The following is a 16,771-nucleotide window of genomic DNA, read 5'->3' as shown; positions in this document are numbered from 1 at the left end:
CGACGCTAGCTACAGAGGCTACTTACCGCTGAGAAAACGGTCCGGTACGTCCCGAAAATGAGGTAAAACCACCCGAGGGGTTTGACGAACGGTAGAAATATCCCAGGGTATATTCAGGACGACTAGAGTCCCCGGACAAGCTTGTGGTATCGCATCGTTTCCATCTCGCAGCGTTCAGAGCTCCATTAAAAGCTGCATTGTTGGAGAGACGGCTGGACGCAGCAAAGCATTATGGGAAACGATGCTCAGAGATCTGAGCCTTCAACGCACGGGTGAAAACAGGAGAAACCGCACCCCCTGGTGGTGGTTTGGCGTCTCTACATAAAGTGTCTTTATGTGTAACCAAAAAAGGATAAAAAATGTTTGTATTTCTGCTTTGTTTTGAAGAAGGTCATCAAAATGTGATCGACTAATAACAAAGTGAAGGGAAAAATCACAGTCACATATTTCTGACACTTCTACGGCCTCTTTACCTGCTTTTACATAAAAAATCAAGATATTATATTAACAATGATAATAATAATAACAGTAATTGTATTGTCATTGCACACTAGGCCTACAAAGAAACGTGACTAACAATTAATTTCCTCTTATATCCAAACCCCAAAAGGCCATACAAATAACAAATACAAAAAGACTTAGCGAAAATACATAATACATTAATACATAAACATAAATAACATTGCATACTGTAGCAGTTATTCAGCTTTAAATAATAAGACAGCTAATATTTTGTTGCAGGTATTTTATGGGGAATTTGGTATTTCTGAGCCATGGACAACGTGTTTTGAATCTGAAAATTGAGTTAATCCTTTATAAAAAAATATATACATATATGCACACACACACACACACACACACACACACACACACACACACACACACACACACACACACGTTTGCAACTTAATACGTTCAAGACAGCAGGGATGAAAGAAGAAAAAAATATTTATTTGTTTAGCTGACATTTAAAATTGTCATCTGTTTGTTTATTCGTTTATTTATCTTTGTTCAAATGTGAAAAATTCTGTGTTTGCGTCTGTAGTTTATGACGCGATTCTTTAGGGGGCGGTAGTGAGTCAATAAAGACATAGATCTACAGAAGGGTTTACAGAAGAAACCGTCGCATGGTGATGACGTCTGAGCAACTGGGAGAAATGGAGAGAAAACACATGTCTGCCTTTTCTCTGTATCAAGGTCTGCGGCCAAAGGGTCCACCTCCTGCTGAGAAGCCCTCCATCCAGGTGCGAGTGTTTAACATTTATGTCGACTCCACATTTCCCGTTAATTTAGTTGTTTCTCTGCACTTTGTTTTCTCCATCATCTCGGCTGCGTTTGGTTTTTGCCCTCACATGTATGATTCATCAGGTGGAAGTGAAGAAAAAGAGGAAAGTTAGTGCGGCTCCAGCTGTCAGTGTTAAAGCGTTAAAGGCAAAGAGGAAGAAGTTCCGGCAAAAGCTCCTGAAGGCAGCCCAGAGAGAGGAGTTCCTGCCGCCAGTGACCGATGCTAAGGTAAGGATGCGGACCTGGTGTTTCAATGAAGATACTGAATCACCTGTGGTAACAATACTTGTGTGTGTGTGTGTGTGTGTTTAGGAGGTGCAGAAGTGTGTTATTGGAGAGTCTTTAGAGGCTGTTCTGACTGAGCTGGCTAAAGTCAACAACAGCAGGGAGAGAGCCAGGAAGCTGCTTCAGTGGATCATGAGACCCGTTCCCATCAAAGACTTTTTCAGGTAGTTTTTATCAACTTGATTCGACCACACTGGAGCTCCTCTGTTGAACCATCATTTTAGTGTGTTTTTATGTAACTGCACATCACAATCACACCCCCCCCCCCCCCCCCCCCAAGTCATTTTTTATTTCTGTGGCAGACTGACCATAACTGCTACAGGAAACCCTCCAGAGTGAGATGCAGCTTTATATAACAGCTGGTTGGATTTAGCATCAGAAATAAGAAGGATGCAAGGATTGTTTCAGTGTTTTAACTAGAAAATTAGGTAAAATGCAAGACATCACGTGCAGATTTTTAAAAGACACACTGCCGTTTTCTTTTTTAAGAGAAACCTGGGAAAAGAAGCCCGTCTTTGTGCAGCGCAGCAATCCAGATTACTACAAGGGTCTGTTTTCAACGGCTGAGTTTGATCGCATATTGAGGGAGGTAAGGATCTAAAAAAATCTCAGAATAATTATCAAGTTCTATTAGAATTTTTTTGCTAAAAATGTTATTAACATTGAGCCAGTTAGATAAAAACAAAACTCAACCAGAGAGCTTTTGCTGTAAAGGAAGATGTTCAGTATGGCGTGAACCTGGATGTGACCAGCTACGTTAACGGCAAGAGGGAAACTTACAATCCCCCAGGAAGAGCTCTGCCCTTCACCGTGTGGGACTTCTATGATGTGAGAACAGTGCAATAGTCTCATTTATGATCTAATTGCTCTCGGTGCAGAACTGCAGCATGATGTAAACGTGTAAAGCTAGAAGTGGTTTTTGTTTTGTAGAGCGGCTGCTCGGTCCGCATGCTGAATCCTCAGGCGTTCTCCTCCACCGTGTGGAACGTGCTGTCCATCCTCCAGGAGCAGTTTGGCAGCATGGCAGGAGCCAATGTGTATGTTTCAGAAGTCTGTTTTTGCCCAATCTCAGTTTTAAATGTTTTAATTATCTCTTATATAATCAGATACCTGACACCGCCTGGAACTCAAGGCTTTGCTCCACATTATGACGACATCGAGGCCTTTGTGGTTCAGCTGGAGGGGAAGAAACATTGGCGAGTTTACAGCCCGAGGTGAACTAAAACAGAGTCAGCTTTAGATCCTTTTAGCGTGCTAACATTTTACTAAACAATTCTGGCTAAATTTGAAGTGACATTTGGACGCATTGATGTGTTTTCTTTTGCCTTTTAGTGTAAAAATGTCAGAAATGCACTAAATAGTTTTGATCTGGTCTAATTGATTCATTTTTGCCTCTGTTCCTAATGGACAACCATCTGAGTTAACATTGATTTATCACATGGATTCTTTGTTTTTACTTAGTTTTTCTGTGTTCTAGATCGGAAGATGAAGTTCTGCCCGTACTTTCAAGTCGTGAGTAAACTGTTAGCATGATTTCATAGAGAAAATGGTTAGGTTTTGTTATGTGCAGCAGTTTTATCTTTTAAAGCTTTGTTGCAAACGTTCCTCAGAAGATTCTCCTTTGGGATATTTCCTCAGCTAACTTTGATCAGTCTGACATCGGGAAGCCGATCCTGGACGTGGTGCTAGAAGCCGGAGATCTCCTTTACTTCCCCCGAGGGTTCATCCATCAGGGCGACTGCCTTCCAGAAGCACACTCTCTGCACATCACGATCTCATCGTACCAGAAAAACAGCTGGGGGGATCTGCTGCACAAGGTTAAAACTAGTTTTCCAACTCTGCTCTACTTGTTAAGATAACGCAGCACAGCCGTAAATGTTTATTATTGGGATTTAGGCCCTGTCCACACGTAGCCGGGGATCTGCCAAAACGTAGATATTTTTCGACGTTTTGGCCTGTCATCCACATGAAAACTGAGTTTTTTCACACGAAAACGGATCTTTTTAAAAACTCCGGCCAAAGTGAAGATCTGCGTTTTCTCCGTTTTGGGTGTCTGCGTGTGGACAGACAAAACCGGAGTTTTAAGGTCCGCAACGTCACTTTCCGCGACAAAAAAATGCTGACATCACGTGTGCGACCTGTGTTTACACTAGCCGACAGCATGGATGCCCTCAGAGCTGCGCTCGCTTTATCAATTGTCCAAGCGCTTTTTGCTTGTTTGTTTTTGCAAGCGGAATTACTGCTCCTTACGGAAGACCACAGACGAAGGAAGAGGTTAAGAACGGGAGAAGTACTGCCACCTACAGGTCTGGCATGTCCTTAACAACGTATTTATCCGGGTACGTGTGGACAGAGTTTGTTTTTAAAACGAGGTGGTGTGGATGTTCGTTTTTGGAGGGGCGGATATTCATTTTTTTTAAAAAAAAACCCGGCTACGTGTGGACTAGGCCTTAATTTAGGGGTTTTGGTGGAGGCTCAAAAGTTCTCAAAGAAACCTGGATGACTATAAATATATACATTTATTAAATGTTTCCATTTGTGAATGAGTTAAAGGCTTTCTACCTCAGTCAACTAAAATTGATCTGATTAAAACTGCAAACTAAATGAAGCTGGACACAAATAGGAAATCAAATTAGACTGGGACTGCTTTAATCGTTGTATTTGACTTAAGAAGTCTATGAAATGAGCCCGTTTGCACTGGAGAATTGATTCTTGGGGCATCTTCATTCGTCTTCAAATGGAAACAAAGCAACCAGAAATAACTCGGGTGAAGAACAGATCTCCGAGCAGCGACGCTTACTCGCTCTACTGCAGACATGCTGTCACCATGTCATTAAAAAAAAAGCCTCAAACACACGTTGGCTCTAAATGCTCTGAGGTTGCTTATCTCTTCTTTTTGCATCCAGAAAAGCATCTGTCTTTCTGTTTCTCAGGTCATTCCTGCAGCGTTAGAAATTGCGATGGAGGAAGATGTGGAGTTCAGACGCGGTTTACCTTTAGATTATCTGACCTACATGGGAGTGCAGAACTCTGATAAGGTAATCTGTTTTTTTATCCACTCCTAATTGTTGTCGCTTGTCTGCTGATGAATTGAACTGGTTTTGTACAGGAGGACGCTCGCAGGGTCAGATTCCTCGCCCGGATTGAGAACCTAATGAATAAGCTACCGACCTACGCCCCGGTGGACGCAGCCGTCGACCAGAAAGCCAGAGAATTCCTACATGACTGCCTGCCTCCTGTGCTGACTCCAGGTACACGTAGCGTGACGAGTAAAGTACGTGAATGGGCGCTTTGAGATTCTAATTGTTTGTGTCTGATCACAGATGAACTGGCTACCAGTGCCCGAGGAGCTCCAGCTAGATGGGAGGACGGAAAGGTGAAGGATGTGGGCACATACATGACGACACAGACGGAAATCAGAATCCTTCGAGCCGGGTGTGCCAGGTAACGCAGATGTCATCAGTTATGTTCTTTTAAATGTGGGAAACTTTTTACAAAATCACTTTTCTCCCAGGCTGGGCAGCGACAGAGATGCTGTTCACCTTTACTACACCACGGACAACTCCAGAGTTTATCACAAAGAGGAGCTGAAGAGTTTTGAAATACAAACAGAGGTAGAAATAATTAAATCTGTCTATAAGATTTCATCTACATTCTAATTGGTACTTTATTTATCTTTAGCACACGGATGCCGTTGAGTTTCTGATCCACTCGTATCCCAACTTTGTGACAGTAGGAGGCTTGCCATGCGACTCTGCTCAGGACAAGGTGGGTTCTGACATTCAAACTCGTTTCTGTGCCTTAATGGTGTGAATTTCTGAAAATAATCTAGTTTCCTCTCTCCTCACAGATTGCTTTGGCCGAACTGCTTTTTGAGAAGGGGATTATCCGCACAGCTGAGCCTCCTCAGATAGCTTAATTACACCGACCATGTTCATAAACAAACTTCAGTAGTCATGGATACGGTTCTTTCGCAGCTTTTTGATACATAATGTATAAAATAAACATTATTTCTTTGAAACACAAAGGGCATGTTTATTTTTTAGTTGATACAACTCAAAATAATATACAGGATGTTTTTCAATTAAGCGATTTGAAGACCATCCATCAACCATTCACACTTCAGCTGACAGGACTGTCTGGGCATCTACTTCCAGGTCACCTCTTCGCCAGGCTTCAGCTCTCTATCAAGAAGAAAGGAGGTTTGTTTTCCATGTGGCTGCATTAAAAAAATCTTTATTCCACACCTGAACTTGCTGCTTGCAAAGTTAGATGAATTGTGAGACCGTGGTATGTGTGTGTGAGGTTTCTTACCTTCTAAACAACACACTTTTGTTCCTGAAAGCTGTCAGCTTCTGGTCTTGTTGTTTATCAAGGTACCATCCGATCACAAAACCCATAGGAACCAATACGTGTGTCCAGTTTATCTGAGAAAGAGCAAACTTCACCATGGTTCCTACAAAAAAAGCACAGAGTTGTACTAACTTCATAGTACTGATTATGTTTTATATTCACTAAAGCTTGTTACTGGTATCAATCAAGTTTAAGCTTGTTCCTGCTCTTTTTTGGGGGTGGGAGTTGTTTTCAGTTGTAGTATGTTATTATCCAATTTATTTTTTCTTTTTTAAACAAAAGAAAACATGTTCATAAGAGCCAAGCTCCAAAACAACGACATAATTATGGCCATCAGCTTATTGATGTTGGATCAAATGCAATAAACAAAACATCCCCCTAAAATATATGATGTAGGACATTTTATTAAGCAAAGAAAATGTTGAAATGTAACCGAAAATACAGCTGGACACCGCATTCAGTTGAAGCTAAAGCGTTCCTCCACAGCTAACATGCTAAACACTAGCGACTACTGCGACGTTTGGTTATAAATAACTTTACCTGTTAATGTTTAGTTTAATAAACGTTCGCTCAAAGCTTTTATAACTATCAGACTCAGACAATAAAACATAAATCCAGAAATTACCCGCTTTTTAACACAGTCGTGGCCTTCAGGTCTTCCTTCACCAAACGAAGGACATTCGTGGACTCTACCAAATGCAAAAGGATCACGTGATCATGAAAATCGATAAATACTTACATATTTATTTCATTATATTCTATATTCATTATATTGAATTCCAATTTTTTGCATTTTTTATGTTTTAAGTTTAATATAAAGAACTTTAAATTATGTGTTTTGATTTAGAACTTCTTGACTGTAAGTGGTACGTTCATTTGCCCTTTCACCTGTGACGAACGTGAAAACATGGCCGCTAGTCGAGCTGTTAATTGCTAACAAAAATGTCTTGGATGTTATTATTACAAGAAAACCCCCACATTTAGGCGTTTTTTTCTGTTACTGCGAAAGATAATATTTATTTTTTTCTTGTATTTGATGGTATGTCTCCCATTCCCTTGATTTTGTTCATTCATATACGCAAGCTAATATGTGGCTAAGCTAGCAGGCTAAGCAGACTGCCGGGTAATTCGACAACAATTGTTGCGAAAATCAGACAGCTTTCATTTAGATTTTCTTACGTTTTAACCTTTGTAACGAGATGAATACAAGCCCTTGTACTCACAGTGATATGAAATTCACTATTATTGTTCGGTAAAATAATGGCACATGTGTGCGTGGTTTTGTTCATATTCAAACTAGTTTCAAGAAATAGACGTTGAAGTTGTTTGTACTTGTGGGCTCTGTTGTGTCATTTCAGCGAGACAAGTGAAGGAAAATGACGTCCATTATCAAGCTGACAGCCGTGTCAGGGGTTCAGGAGGAGTCTGCCCTCTGTTACCTGCTGCAGGTGGATGAATTTCGCTTCCTGCTGGACTGTGGATGGGACGAGAACTTTTCAATGGACATTATTGATGCCATGAAGCGGTAACAATGTCAAACCATAATTAACAATAAGAGCTATCCACAAGAAGGAATGGGTTGTTCACACATTTTCCAGAGTTGCTGAAAACATTTATTTATTTCTTTATTGTAAAATCAGTTTGAACTCATGACTTAAGTAGTTTTTCCACCCCTAGCTCACTTAATTTTGTGTTTGTTCTGCAATCAAAAATATTGTTCATCATCTCTTCCAGATATGTTCATCAGGTCGATGCAGTGCTGCTGTCCCACCCTGACCCCATTCACCTGGGAGCCCTGCCCTATGCTGTTGGCAAGCTGGGTCTAAACTGTACTATCTATGCCACCATTCCGGTCTACAAAATGGGTCAGATGTTCATGTATGATTTATATCAGGTACTTAAAATTGTAATTATATTAAAAAATGCTAACATATACATTGTTTTGCATAAAACTCTGTTTTTTTTAAATATTTTCCCTTTCCCTCAGTCTCGAAACAACAGTGAAGATTTCACGCTCTTCACCCTTGATGACGTAGACAGTGCTTTTGACAAAATCCAGCAACTGAAGTACTCTCAGATTGTCAGTCTGAAAGGTGAGCATCCTACAATCCATTATAGATTAAAGAACCCTCCAGTTTATGTGGTTAAAATCATCTAATTTTCCTCACAGGTAAAGGCCATGGCCTTTCCATCACTCCTCTTCCTGCTGGACACATGATCGGAGGCACCATATGGAAGATTGTCAAGGATGGAGAGGAGGAAATTGTCTATGCAGTGGACTTTAACCATAAGAGAGAAATGTAGGCAGAGGTGTTTGTATAAAACAGAAATCTGGTAGCCTGTCGGGTTTTAGCTGATGTGTTCTTTTACTCCTCTCTGTTTCAGCCACCTGAATGGCTGCACTTTGGAGAGCATTAGTCGTCCATCCTTACTGATTACTGACTCCTTTAATGCTACTTATGTACAACCACGCCGCAAGCAAAGAGATGAGCTGCTGCTCAGTAAGTTGTCCTCACAACGGTTACCAATTTTAGCATCAAGCTTAAACTAGATTGAAAGAATTTCTTGAAAATAGGTGTTAGGGTTTCAGCTTGCATGTTTAATGTTCTCCCTTCACTAATTGTCCTACTTTTACAGCTAATGTAATGGAGACCTTGCGTGGGGATGGGAATGTCCTTATTTCCGTGGACACGGCTGGACGCGTCCTGGAGCTGGCACAGCTCCTGGACCAGATTTGGAGGACAAAGGATGCTGGACTGGGAGTTTACCCGTTAGCTCTGCTCAACAATGTCAGTTACAATGTGGTGGAATTCTCCAAGTCCCAGGTATCAGTCACTGGTTTTCCCACTTCCTTAGTATTGAAACGGAGACCTCGTAGGAAATATGACAAACTACCGCATTTCTAATTTCCTGTAGGTGGAGTGGATGAGCGACAAACTCATGAGGTGTTTTGAGGATAAAAGAAACAATCCCTTCCAGTTCCGACACCTGACCCTGTGTCACAGTCTGGCAGACCTGGCCCGGGTCCCCAGCCCCAAGGTGGTGCTTTGTAGCCAGCCAGACCTTGAGTCTGGTTTTTCCAGAGAACTTTTTATTCAGTGGTGTCAAAACGCAAAAAATTCCATCATCCTGACCTACCGCACCACACCTGGAACGTTGGCGCGCTACCTCATCGACAACCCTGGGGAAACGATGCTGGATCTGGAGGTGAGACTGGGTTTTTGATGACCAACTTTTCACGTGGTCTTTGTTTCCTACTTTCACACTTAAAATGTTTTGTTTTATTTTTGGCAGGTCAGGAAAAGAGTGAAGCTCGAGGGCAAGGACCTGGAGGAATATCTGGAGAAGGAGAAAGTGAAGAAGGAAGCAGCAAAAAAACTCGAACAAGCAAAAGAGTGAGTCTCAGTAGGAAAAGGAAGAGTTTATGTATTTTTCTGACTCTTTCTCAGCAGTTTGAACCTGTCGATGTCAGAGAACAGAAATAAATGACCTTCTAGGTGATTTTAATCTGTTTTGTGCTTGTTCCACTCTACTTCCTGGGTTTGCAGGGTGGATGTGGACTCGAGTGATGAGAGCGACGTGGAGGATGACATCGATCACCTAGCTGCGGTGAAAACCAAGCATCACGACTTGATGATGAAGAGCGAGGGGAGCCGTAAAGGCAGTTTCTTCAAACAGGCTAAAAAGTCTTACCCGATGTTTCCGGTACACGAGGAGAGGATTAAATGGGACGAATATGGAGAGATCATCAGGTACTGAAGTGTTTATGCTCAGTAATGTCACACAGCTGACAGCTCTGTGGTTATTAATTTAGCGGCATTGTGCTTTTAAAGGGTAGAAGAGTTCCTGGTTCCTGAACTTCAAGCCACAGAGGAGGAGAAGAGCAAACTGGAGTCGGGTCTGACTAACGGGGATGAGCCCATGGACCAGGATCTGTCTGTCGTTCCCACCAAATGCATCTCAAGTATAGAAAATCTGGAGATAAGGTCAGCCATCTTTATCCTGATGGAGCGTAGGAAAGTTTGATCGTCAGCATTTCAAATTTTCGTTTCTCTTCACAGAGCCAGGATTGCATATATCGACTACGAAGGTCGCTCTGATGGCGACTCCATAAAGAAAATAATTAACCAGATGAAGCCCAGGCAGCTCGTCATTGTTCACGGCTCACCAGAAGCCAGCCAGGACCTGGCTGAGTCCTGCAAGGCTTTCAGCAAAGACATTAAAGTCTACACACCCAAGCTGCAGGAAACTGTGGACGCCACCAGTGAAACACACATCTACCAGGTGAGCGACGGTGTGAGAGGATCGATTTGTAAACATATAAAATGATTGTTTTATAATAAATGAATCATTTTTAGTCTGATTCTCCCTATTATCTGTGGTCTTTACGATAAATGTAGCCATTGTTGTAACCATCACTCATTCCCTTTATGGAAAGGTGCGTTTGAAAGACTCGTTGGTGAGCTCGCTGCAGTTCTGCAAGGCCAAAGACACGGAGCTGGCGTGGATCGACGGCGTGCTTGACATGCGTGTAGTGAAGGTGGACACCGGCGTGATGCTGGAGGAGGGTGTTAAAGAAGAGGCGGAGGACAGCGACATGCCAGTGGACATCGCCCCCGATCTTGACATCGATCATGACGCCACGGCGGTGGCAGCTCAGCGCGCCATGAAGAACCTGTTTGGAGAGGATGAGAAGGAGGTGTCGGAGGAGAGTGATGTCATTCCCACGCTTGAGCCGCTGCCTCTGAGCGAGGTGGGCAGCACATAATTTACGCTGCAGTTTTTAGGACAGTGTTGTCATCTAAAGTTAGTTATTGTTTACATTGTTGGAAATCATTTCCACGTATGTGTTTTTGATCCAATAAGCATGAAAAGTTGTTAATTTTAAGAGTAAAATGTGTGTTTTAATAGCAGCTGATGTCAAAAAAATCTGTTGTTCCAGGTTTAAATATTTTTTGTTTCTCATCTGAGCCGTTGAGCTCAGATGAGATAAGCAAACCCTTCATCTCCATTTTACTCGTTTTTACTTCTTTAGCCCGAGCCAAACTAACAGCCCAGATGTGATCATGTCCAACATTTACTCGGTCTGTGTTCAGATTACTGCTTACACACCTGATCTCTGCTGAGTGGGAAGGTTTTTTTTTATTTTTTATTCCTGATTGTAGGTGTGAAAAAAGCCTCTTTTTCCTGTCAAAATCAGTTTGACTGAAGCTGTTTTCCCTCCCCACAGATTTCAGGGCATCAGTCTGTGTTCATCAACGAGCCGCGGCTGTCCGACTTCAAGCAGGTCCTGCTCAGAGAGGGCATCCAGGCTGAGTTCGTGGGTGGAGTCCTGGTGTGTAACAACATGGTGGCCGTCCGCAGGGTGAGTGTCACATCTGTCAGCTGCAACCTCACCGTAAAACAGAAACCTACTACTAAATAAAGTCATTTATTCTCATCAGATGCTGTTTTTAAAGCGAAAAGGCACAGATAACACTTGTCAATGTTTGTCTGTGGAATAAAAACTAGCAGAAATATCTGCAGCTCCCCCTACTTTATTGTTTTTACTGTGAGCCATAAAATGTTTAGATGTGTGAGCTGTGTTAATGTGGTGAAGAATACATGAGGGTTGTGCATGCTGAGCATCTGTCAGGACAGAAAGCAGCTTTGGAGTCTAGAGCAGCTCCAGGCGCTAAAATATTTAAGCTTCCTGCCGACGGTGTTTACATAAACAGGAGGAATTATTACTGCAGGAAAATCTCTTTTAAAGAGCAAGTCACCCCCAAATCAACTATTTATTACTGATAAACTATATTAACGCGTGTCTAATCGTGCTGCAGACACGTGTAGTCAATAGTTTTGCACTTTAGTGCATTTTAGTTAAAATTTCAATTTTCTGCCTAAAACTGTCAGTGTTGTGTCGTTTTCAGGTAAAAACTGCACTGCATTGCCATCGCTATTGGCTAAGAGGTACCCTAGAATGTTAGCTGGTACCATATGATGTCACAATGCCGTTGTGAGCCTGTGTGTGTGTGTATTTGTTAGTGGCTCCGCCTTCTCGGTCTGCCAGGCAACAGCATTTGTTGCATTTATCAAACAAGAAGTGAGAGTGGACTACCATATTGTCCGGACTATAAGTCGCACTTTTTTTTCATAGTTTGGCTGGTCCTGCGACTTATATACCAAATTATGTATACCGCGCTGCTGCGGGCCGGCTCCGACCCAGGAATGAGCTCCCCTGTCCCGCTGGGAGGGTTTCAAACACCGCCATCCTCTGCTGGAGACCGTGGCGCGCTGCTGCGCCCTGGTTGTTTATTCTGTTATTGTTATCGGTACTTGTCTTGCAATGTGAAACACTTGGTCTCAGATTTTGTAAGAAAAATAACAAAATTTCCCCCCAAAATGCGACTTATAGTCCAGTGCGATATATATATGTTTTTTTCTTCATTATACATTTTATGGCTGGTGCGACTTATAGTCCGGAATATATGGTAATACTCTGGTAGGGGGTGACTTGCTCTTTAAAGCGGTAACAAGGAACTGTTCAAACCATTCTTTAGTGCCCGTGTGCTTCCAAAGAAAGCTTCTAGCTGCACTGAGACGAATCGACACCAGAGGTAAAAGCATCCCGGCTCATCTGCACTAAAGTAAAACTGACTTAGGAACAGCAAATGCGTCAGACAAGAACTTAAAATAGATGCAAACAATAGAGAAACCAGGGAGCTCTGTTAATGGAGTGTGCTTACCTGCTGTCTGAATGAAAACTAATCAATGTGGATTCAGTAGACACTTAAAGCCTGCTGGAAGGAAGAGGGAACAGACATTAGAGGTCTTTTACTGCCTGTGAGGTTTGTTTCAAGACAAACTCCTCCAGGACTGAGATGACCCGTGCATATTCCTGCTTTCTCTGTCCAGACTGAGCCGGGACGGATCGGACTGGAAGGCTGCCTGTGTGACGACTACTTTAAGATCCGGGAGCTGCTATATCAGCAGTACGCAGTTGTGTAGCAGCAGCAGATCCAGCAAAGCAGAGACTTTACACGGACTTCACCAAGAGGAGAGCGGTGAAGCACTGCCTCACGGACGGCTCCATCTCCTGCGCTTCAGACCTTCTTGTACATTTTGTTTCTAAAATATTGTTTTTTACCGTTTTTCTCCATCAAGTGAAATGCAGATGCTTTATTGTGAGCAAACTGTAGCCCTGAGGTTTGCATGTTTCTGCAAATCCACCAACTTTACAGGGTTTTGGTTCTTGTTCTCTCAGTAAAATGTTTTTCATGTTTAGATTTGTTTCATTGTCTGCTCTGCACATTTCAGGGATTTAAACACACCTACATGAACATGAACCTGTAGAATTATTCCTTCATTAATTTGGTAAGTAAATAAAGCCAGGGCTGAACCGCAGCGCTTACTATATTTTTTTATTATGCAAAAGTTTGAAAGCTTGCAACACAGATTCTGCTCACCTGATCTGTTTGCATGGATGTTGTAGATTGTAGCATAAATGTTTAAGTTCCCTCACATTTAGGATGAGTTTTTCTCTTAAATGGTAAACGATGGCCTGTATTTGAGGCGCTTCACAACACAATCATACATTCACACGCTCTTAAATTTCCTTCAGCAGCACACTGATAATGCAAGTGTGTATGTGGTGGCTTCCAGTTTGAACACTTGAAACCAGAGTGTGGTATAGATCTGAGATGCAGTGGCATTTCAGAAAGCCTATACTCCCCAAAATGCTGCTAAAGCTATTTTTAACTTGTGTTTTATAAAACCTTCCCAAACAACGCGCCTGAAGCTCGGCAAAGCTGCAGTCACCGGGGACCGCTCGCATAGATTCATATCCGTTGTGTCAGTGCAAAATCCCTGAGACCTTTAATCTGCTTTTAGTGCAAGTCGCGATATGAAATCCCAGAAAATTGAAAGTAATCTGTGGTGTAAGTGCCGTGTGCCATAAATTTTTCTTCTGACATTACTTGGAACTAACGGCAATCACTGTTAAAATAGTTGTTTTGTTCAGGAGAGGCTAATTTTCTCAATGAGTGCTCTTTAAAGAGCAAGTCACCACCTACCAGAGTATTACTCCACTCCCACTTCCTGTTGGAAAATGGAACAAATGCTGTTGCCTGGCAGACCGAGAGGGCGGAGCCGCTATCAAATACACACACACAGGCTCATAACGACATTGTGACATCATGTTACAAGCTAACGTTCTAGGGTACCTCTTAGCCAATAGCGATGGCAGATTTTAATTCAAATGCAGTGGAGAGTTTTTACCTGACAACGGCACAACACTGACAGTTTTAGGCAGAAAATTGAAATTTTAACTAAAATGCACTAAAGTGCAAAACTATTGAGTACACGTGTCTGCAGCACGATTAGACACACATTTATATAGTTTATCAGAAATAAATAGTTGATTTGGGGATGACTTGTGCTTTAAGGTCCTTTTGATGTGTTTCTGTGTAAAAGTTATTGATAATTACATTTTTTCCCCCAAATTTGAATAGCTTCCTGAACAACCTCTGCAGAAGTTTGTAGAAATAGCTTTTATTTCATACAGAACTAATGAGCTAACTATTAGTCTGAACTCTAGATCTATGTTTTTTTTTTCCATTGTAAAATGGCTCCAGTCCTCAAATAATATTTTCATTAGCAGGGACATTTTTGTGAGATTAGAGCTCAATGGCTGAGGAACAATAGGACTAAGCAGCTGCTTTTAAGCCTCCAGGCCAACAGGGGGCACCCAGATGCTCTTAAATAACCACATAAAACCTTCATATTCAAATTCAAATAAAAAAAAACTTTAATCATCCCCGAGGGGCAATTGTTTCAGTACAGAAGAATTGGTACTGTGGTCATTCGCAACAAGAGTCGCGCTACCGTTAATTAGATGAAAAGGGGATTAAATGAGGATAAATTGGGGGAGGGGAAAAAAAAAGGCACACCAGAGTTACTCCCGGCAGGGCGTAGCTTTATTATGCAAAAAAATGCCTCAAACATATAAGCACGAACATCAACAATTCACAACATGAGACACAGAGAGGAAGGCGGGGGGGGGGGGGGGGGGGTCCTGCTTCCCCAGTGAGAGCAGCCACTGTAGCCACAGGTGGGAGGGAGATCTTGGGAGGATCACAGAGCACATTGCCACCTGCAGGTTGATGACCTCGCCAGGCTGAAGTCCACCAATCCGAAGGGGGGGGGGGGGGGGGGGGTTCACAGCATCTGTCTGCATTCCTTTATGGGGGTTTGTTGTTGGCATTCACAAAGCTGCCATGGCGTCAGATTCGGATAACAAGACTTTGGGTCAGGCAGAGATAATTTTCCTCTCTGCCTTGAAGTCTGTAACTGATCATTCAAGTCCTCCAGTGAAGCCAATTCAGGTTTTAAACATCTCCACACCGTCCAGTGACCCTCTCCGAGATGACATCCATTTTGCGCACTAATACCGGTATCGCAGCTAGAACATTGACCAGCTTACGATTCACCTCGGGTAACGTCCCAGACTGTGAGGTCTTCACACGGACGGTGCTTTCCGTGGGTGCGGGTCGCCCTCCAATCGCTCCCATCTTCCCAAATTTCCAGAAAACCAGATATCCTCCCATTCCAATCAGAAGAAATCCAGTGATCATCAGGCCAAATATCCACACATCTTCGACATCCTCAATGGACAACTAAGAGAGGCATACGATCTTCCACTCCCTCCAGGAATCGAGCGCATATCCCGCTGCGTGTGTCCCTTGCGGGCAAGTGGGAGCCCCCTCCTACGTTCTCATCATAGAAAAAATCTTGTCAATCGCGTTGAATGACCAATTCATTAAATCCATTCTAAAAAATAGGGTTTTTCAGAAGAAATGCAGAGAAGCGCTCTGTGGGCAGACCGGACAAAGAGCCTTGGGGAAAAAAAGATAAGGGAGCAAAAGCAGAAGCGTCTGTACTCTACGAGTGCCGGAAGAATCATATCAGATCTTACCTACATAGTTTGATAAATATGTTGACTTTTGCTGTCTTTCCACCTCTACAGTCACTGGTTTCCACTGTAGGGGTTCCAGGACATTTCAGAGAGGTGGAAATTTGACCAATAAATGAGATAGCTTGGTCTTCTCAGCAATAGTGTATGGTTGCAGATTCAGGCCCACCACAGTTTTGCTGTTTTTAAACTGTGATTGTTAAGATAGATACTTGACTAGTTTCATATTTGATACCCCTCTGCTGACCAAAAATTGCACTTTGTAGTTTAGTGAGTAGGTATATGTTCTTTACCTGCTTTACAGATGTTAGCTGTAATGCTAGCTAGCGTTTAGCATTTTTGTTCATCAATAGTCAATACAAAACACAAGAAGACAAAGAAGTTCACTCTTTGTTTTGGCATCATGCAGCACCAGAGAGTAAAAGTAAGAGAGTAATGTTTGGAGGCGAAGCAAAGAGCTAAAACCAGAGTGAACATCAATGCAACCTACTGTATGCTAGTTTAAGGGAGCTAAAGGAGGCTACAAAATCACGGACTGATGGTGACCTGGCTTTGCTGCTACTGGACTTGTAAGTAATAATAATTTTTGTCCAACACGGGATTTTTTGAACTTCGTGGTTTACGTTAGTATTAGCATTATCTTGTTGTTAGCGCTAGCAACAGCTGGGTTGTTTACGACAGATGTAATTCCACTTTCAACCAGTAGGGCAGAGAAGGAAACTGCTCTGTATTACTTTATTGTAGCGTGAACACTCACTGCTTCTTTCCTTTGCCTTTTATTCTGCGTCACCAGCAACCCTAACAATTTTACAAATGCCAGTTGTTTGGGGACGTCTGCTGATGTCATTTCCTACTGAGTTACAATCAGTCAGCGTAGTAAACAAAGTTTCCACTCAG

At 42.4% G+C, this 16,771-nt stretch overlaps 4 protein-coding genes across 5 annotated transcripts in view; 2 read left to right on the top strand and 2 right to left on the bottom strand.

Annotated features, from left to right (window-relative positions):
- The window catches only part of extl3 (exostosin-like glycosyltransferase 3), a 33,879-nt gene extending 33,638 nt beyond the window's left edge, over positions 1-241 (bottom strand). Inside the window, exon 1 of the mRNA XM_015947518.3 lies at positions 27-241. The gene's annotated coding sequence lies outside the window, so the exon portion shown is untranslated. The remainder of the gene's footprint in view (positions 1-26) is intronic.
- Positions 242-1,110: 869 nt separating this feature from the next.
- Positions 1,111-5,596, top strand: riox1 (ribosomal oxygenase 1). 2 transcript variants are annotated; one of them, XM_015947517.3, is made up of 15 exons: positions 1,111-1,244; positions 1,369-1,512; positions 1,597-1,733; positions 2,059-2,158; positions 2,284-2,397; positions 2,500-2,606; positions 2,676-2,783; positions 3,047-3,081; positions 3,208-3,386; positions 4,503-4,607; positions 4,679-4,820; positions 4,893-5,013; positions 5,084-5,183; positions 5,251-5,337; positions 5,420-5,596. In XM_015947517.3, exons 1-15 carry the CDS (start codon positions 1,128-1,130, stop codon positions 5,486-5,488), a joined length of 1,665 nt encoding a protein of 554 aa, XP_015803003.3. In that variant the 5' UTR covers positions 1,111-1,127; the 3' UTR covers positions 5,489-5,596. The 2 variants fall into 2 exon arrangements, with proteins under 2 accessions (XP_015803003.3, XP_070404875.1); XM_070548774.1 differs by having other exon boundaries at positions 2,266-2,397.
- Positions 5,577-6,641, bottom strand: LOC107377722 (NADH dehydrogenase [ubiquinone] 1 beta subcomplex subunit 1). Its single transcript, XM_054748063.2, has 3 exons — positions 6,548-6,641; positions 5,884-6,025; positions 5,577-5,753 (listed from the first exon to the last, which is right to left on the bottom strand). The coding sequence occupies exons 2-3, from the start codon at positions 6,018-6,020 to the stop codon at positions 5,717-5,719; spliced, it is 174 nt and encodes a 57-aa protein (XP_054604038.1). The 5' UTR covers positions 6,021-6,025; positions 6,548-6,641; the 3' UTR covers positions 5,577-5,716.
- Positions 6,642-6,810: 169 nt separating this feature from the next.
- cpsf2 (cleavage and polyadenylation specific factor 2) lies at positions 6,811-13,188 on the top strand. The gene is made up of 15 exons (XM_015947515.3): positions 6,811-6,961; positions 7,281-7,447; positions 7,657-7,816; positions 7,910-8,015; positions 8,093-8,222; positions 8,308-8,423; positions 8,560-8,747; positions 8,839-9,129; positions 9,217-9,317; positions 9,471-9,674; positions 9,756-9,908; positions 9,984-10,206; positions 10,361-10,675; positions 11,153-11,287; positions 12,820-13,188. Exons 2-15 carry the CDS (start codon positions 7,299-7,301, stop codon positions 12,910-12,912), a joined length of 2,364 nt encoding a protein of 787 aa, XP_015803001.1. The 5' UTR covers positions 6,811-6,961; positions 7,281-7,298; the 3' UTR covers positions 12,913-13,188.
- The last annotated feature ends 3,583 nt before the right edge of the window (positions 13,189-16,771 follow it).

The sequence above is a fragment of the Nothobranchius furzeri genome, chromosome 2, assembly GCF_043380555.1.
Source record: "Nothobranchius furzeri strain GRZ-AD chromosome 2, NfurGRZ-RIMD1, whole genome shotgun sequence".
Lineage (NCBI taxonomy): Eukaryota > Metazoa > Chordata > Actinopteri > Cyprinodontiformes > Nothobranchiidae > Nothobranchius > Nothobranchius furzeri.
This window is presented reverse-complemented; position numbering and strand designations above follow the sequence as displayed.

Excerpts from the sequence above, each read along its gene's own strand:
- riox1 (XM_070548774.1), top strand. The coding sequence starts at position 1,128 with ATGGTGATGACGTCTGAGCAACTGGGAGAAATGGAGAGAAAACACATG. Across the intron at positions 2,607-2,675 it reads AGCATGGCAGGAGCCAATGT|ATACCTGACACCGCCTGGAA; the intron begins GTATGTTTCAGA and ends TTATATAATCAG. Across the intron at positions 2,784-3,046 it reads TGGCGAGTTTACAGCCCGAG|ATCGGAAGATGAAGTTCTGC; the intron begins GTGAACTAAAAC and ends TCTGTGTTCTAG.
- LOC107377722 (XM_054748063.2), bottom strand. The coding sequence starts at position 6,020 with ATGGTGAAGTTTGCTCTTTCTCAGATAAACTGGACACACGTATTGGTT. Across the intron at positions 5,754-5,883 it reads AAAAGTGTGTTGTTTAGAAG|AGAGCTGAAGCCTGGCGAAG; the intron begins GTAAGAAACCTC and ends TCTTCTTGATAG.
- cpsf2 (XM_015947515.3), top strand. The coding sequence starts at position 7,299 with ATGACGTCCATTATCAAGCTGACAGCCGTGTCAGGGGTTCAGGAGGAG. Across the intron at positions 9,318-9,470 it reads AAACTCGAACAAGCAAAAGA|GGTGGATGTGGACTCGAGTG; the intron begins GTGAGTCTCAGT and ends CTGGGTTTGCAG. Across the intron at positions 10,207-10,360 it reads GTGAAACACACATCTACCAG|GTGCGTTTGAAAGACTCGTT; the intron begins GTGAGCGACGGT and ends CTTTATGGAAAG.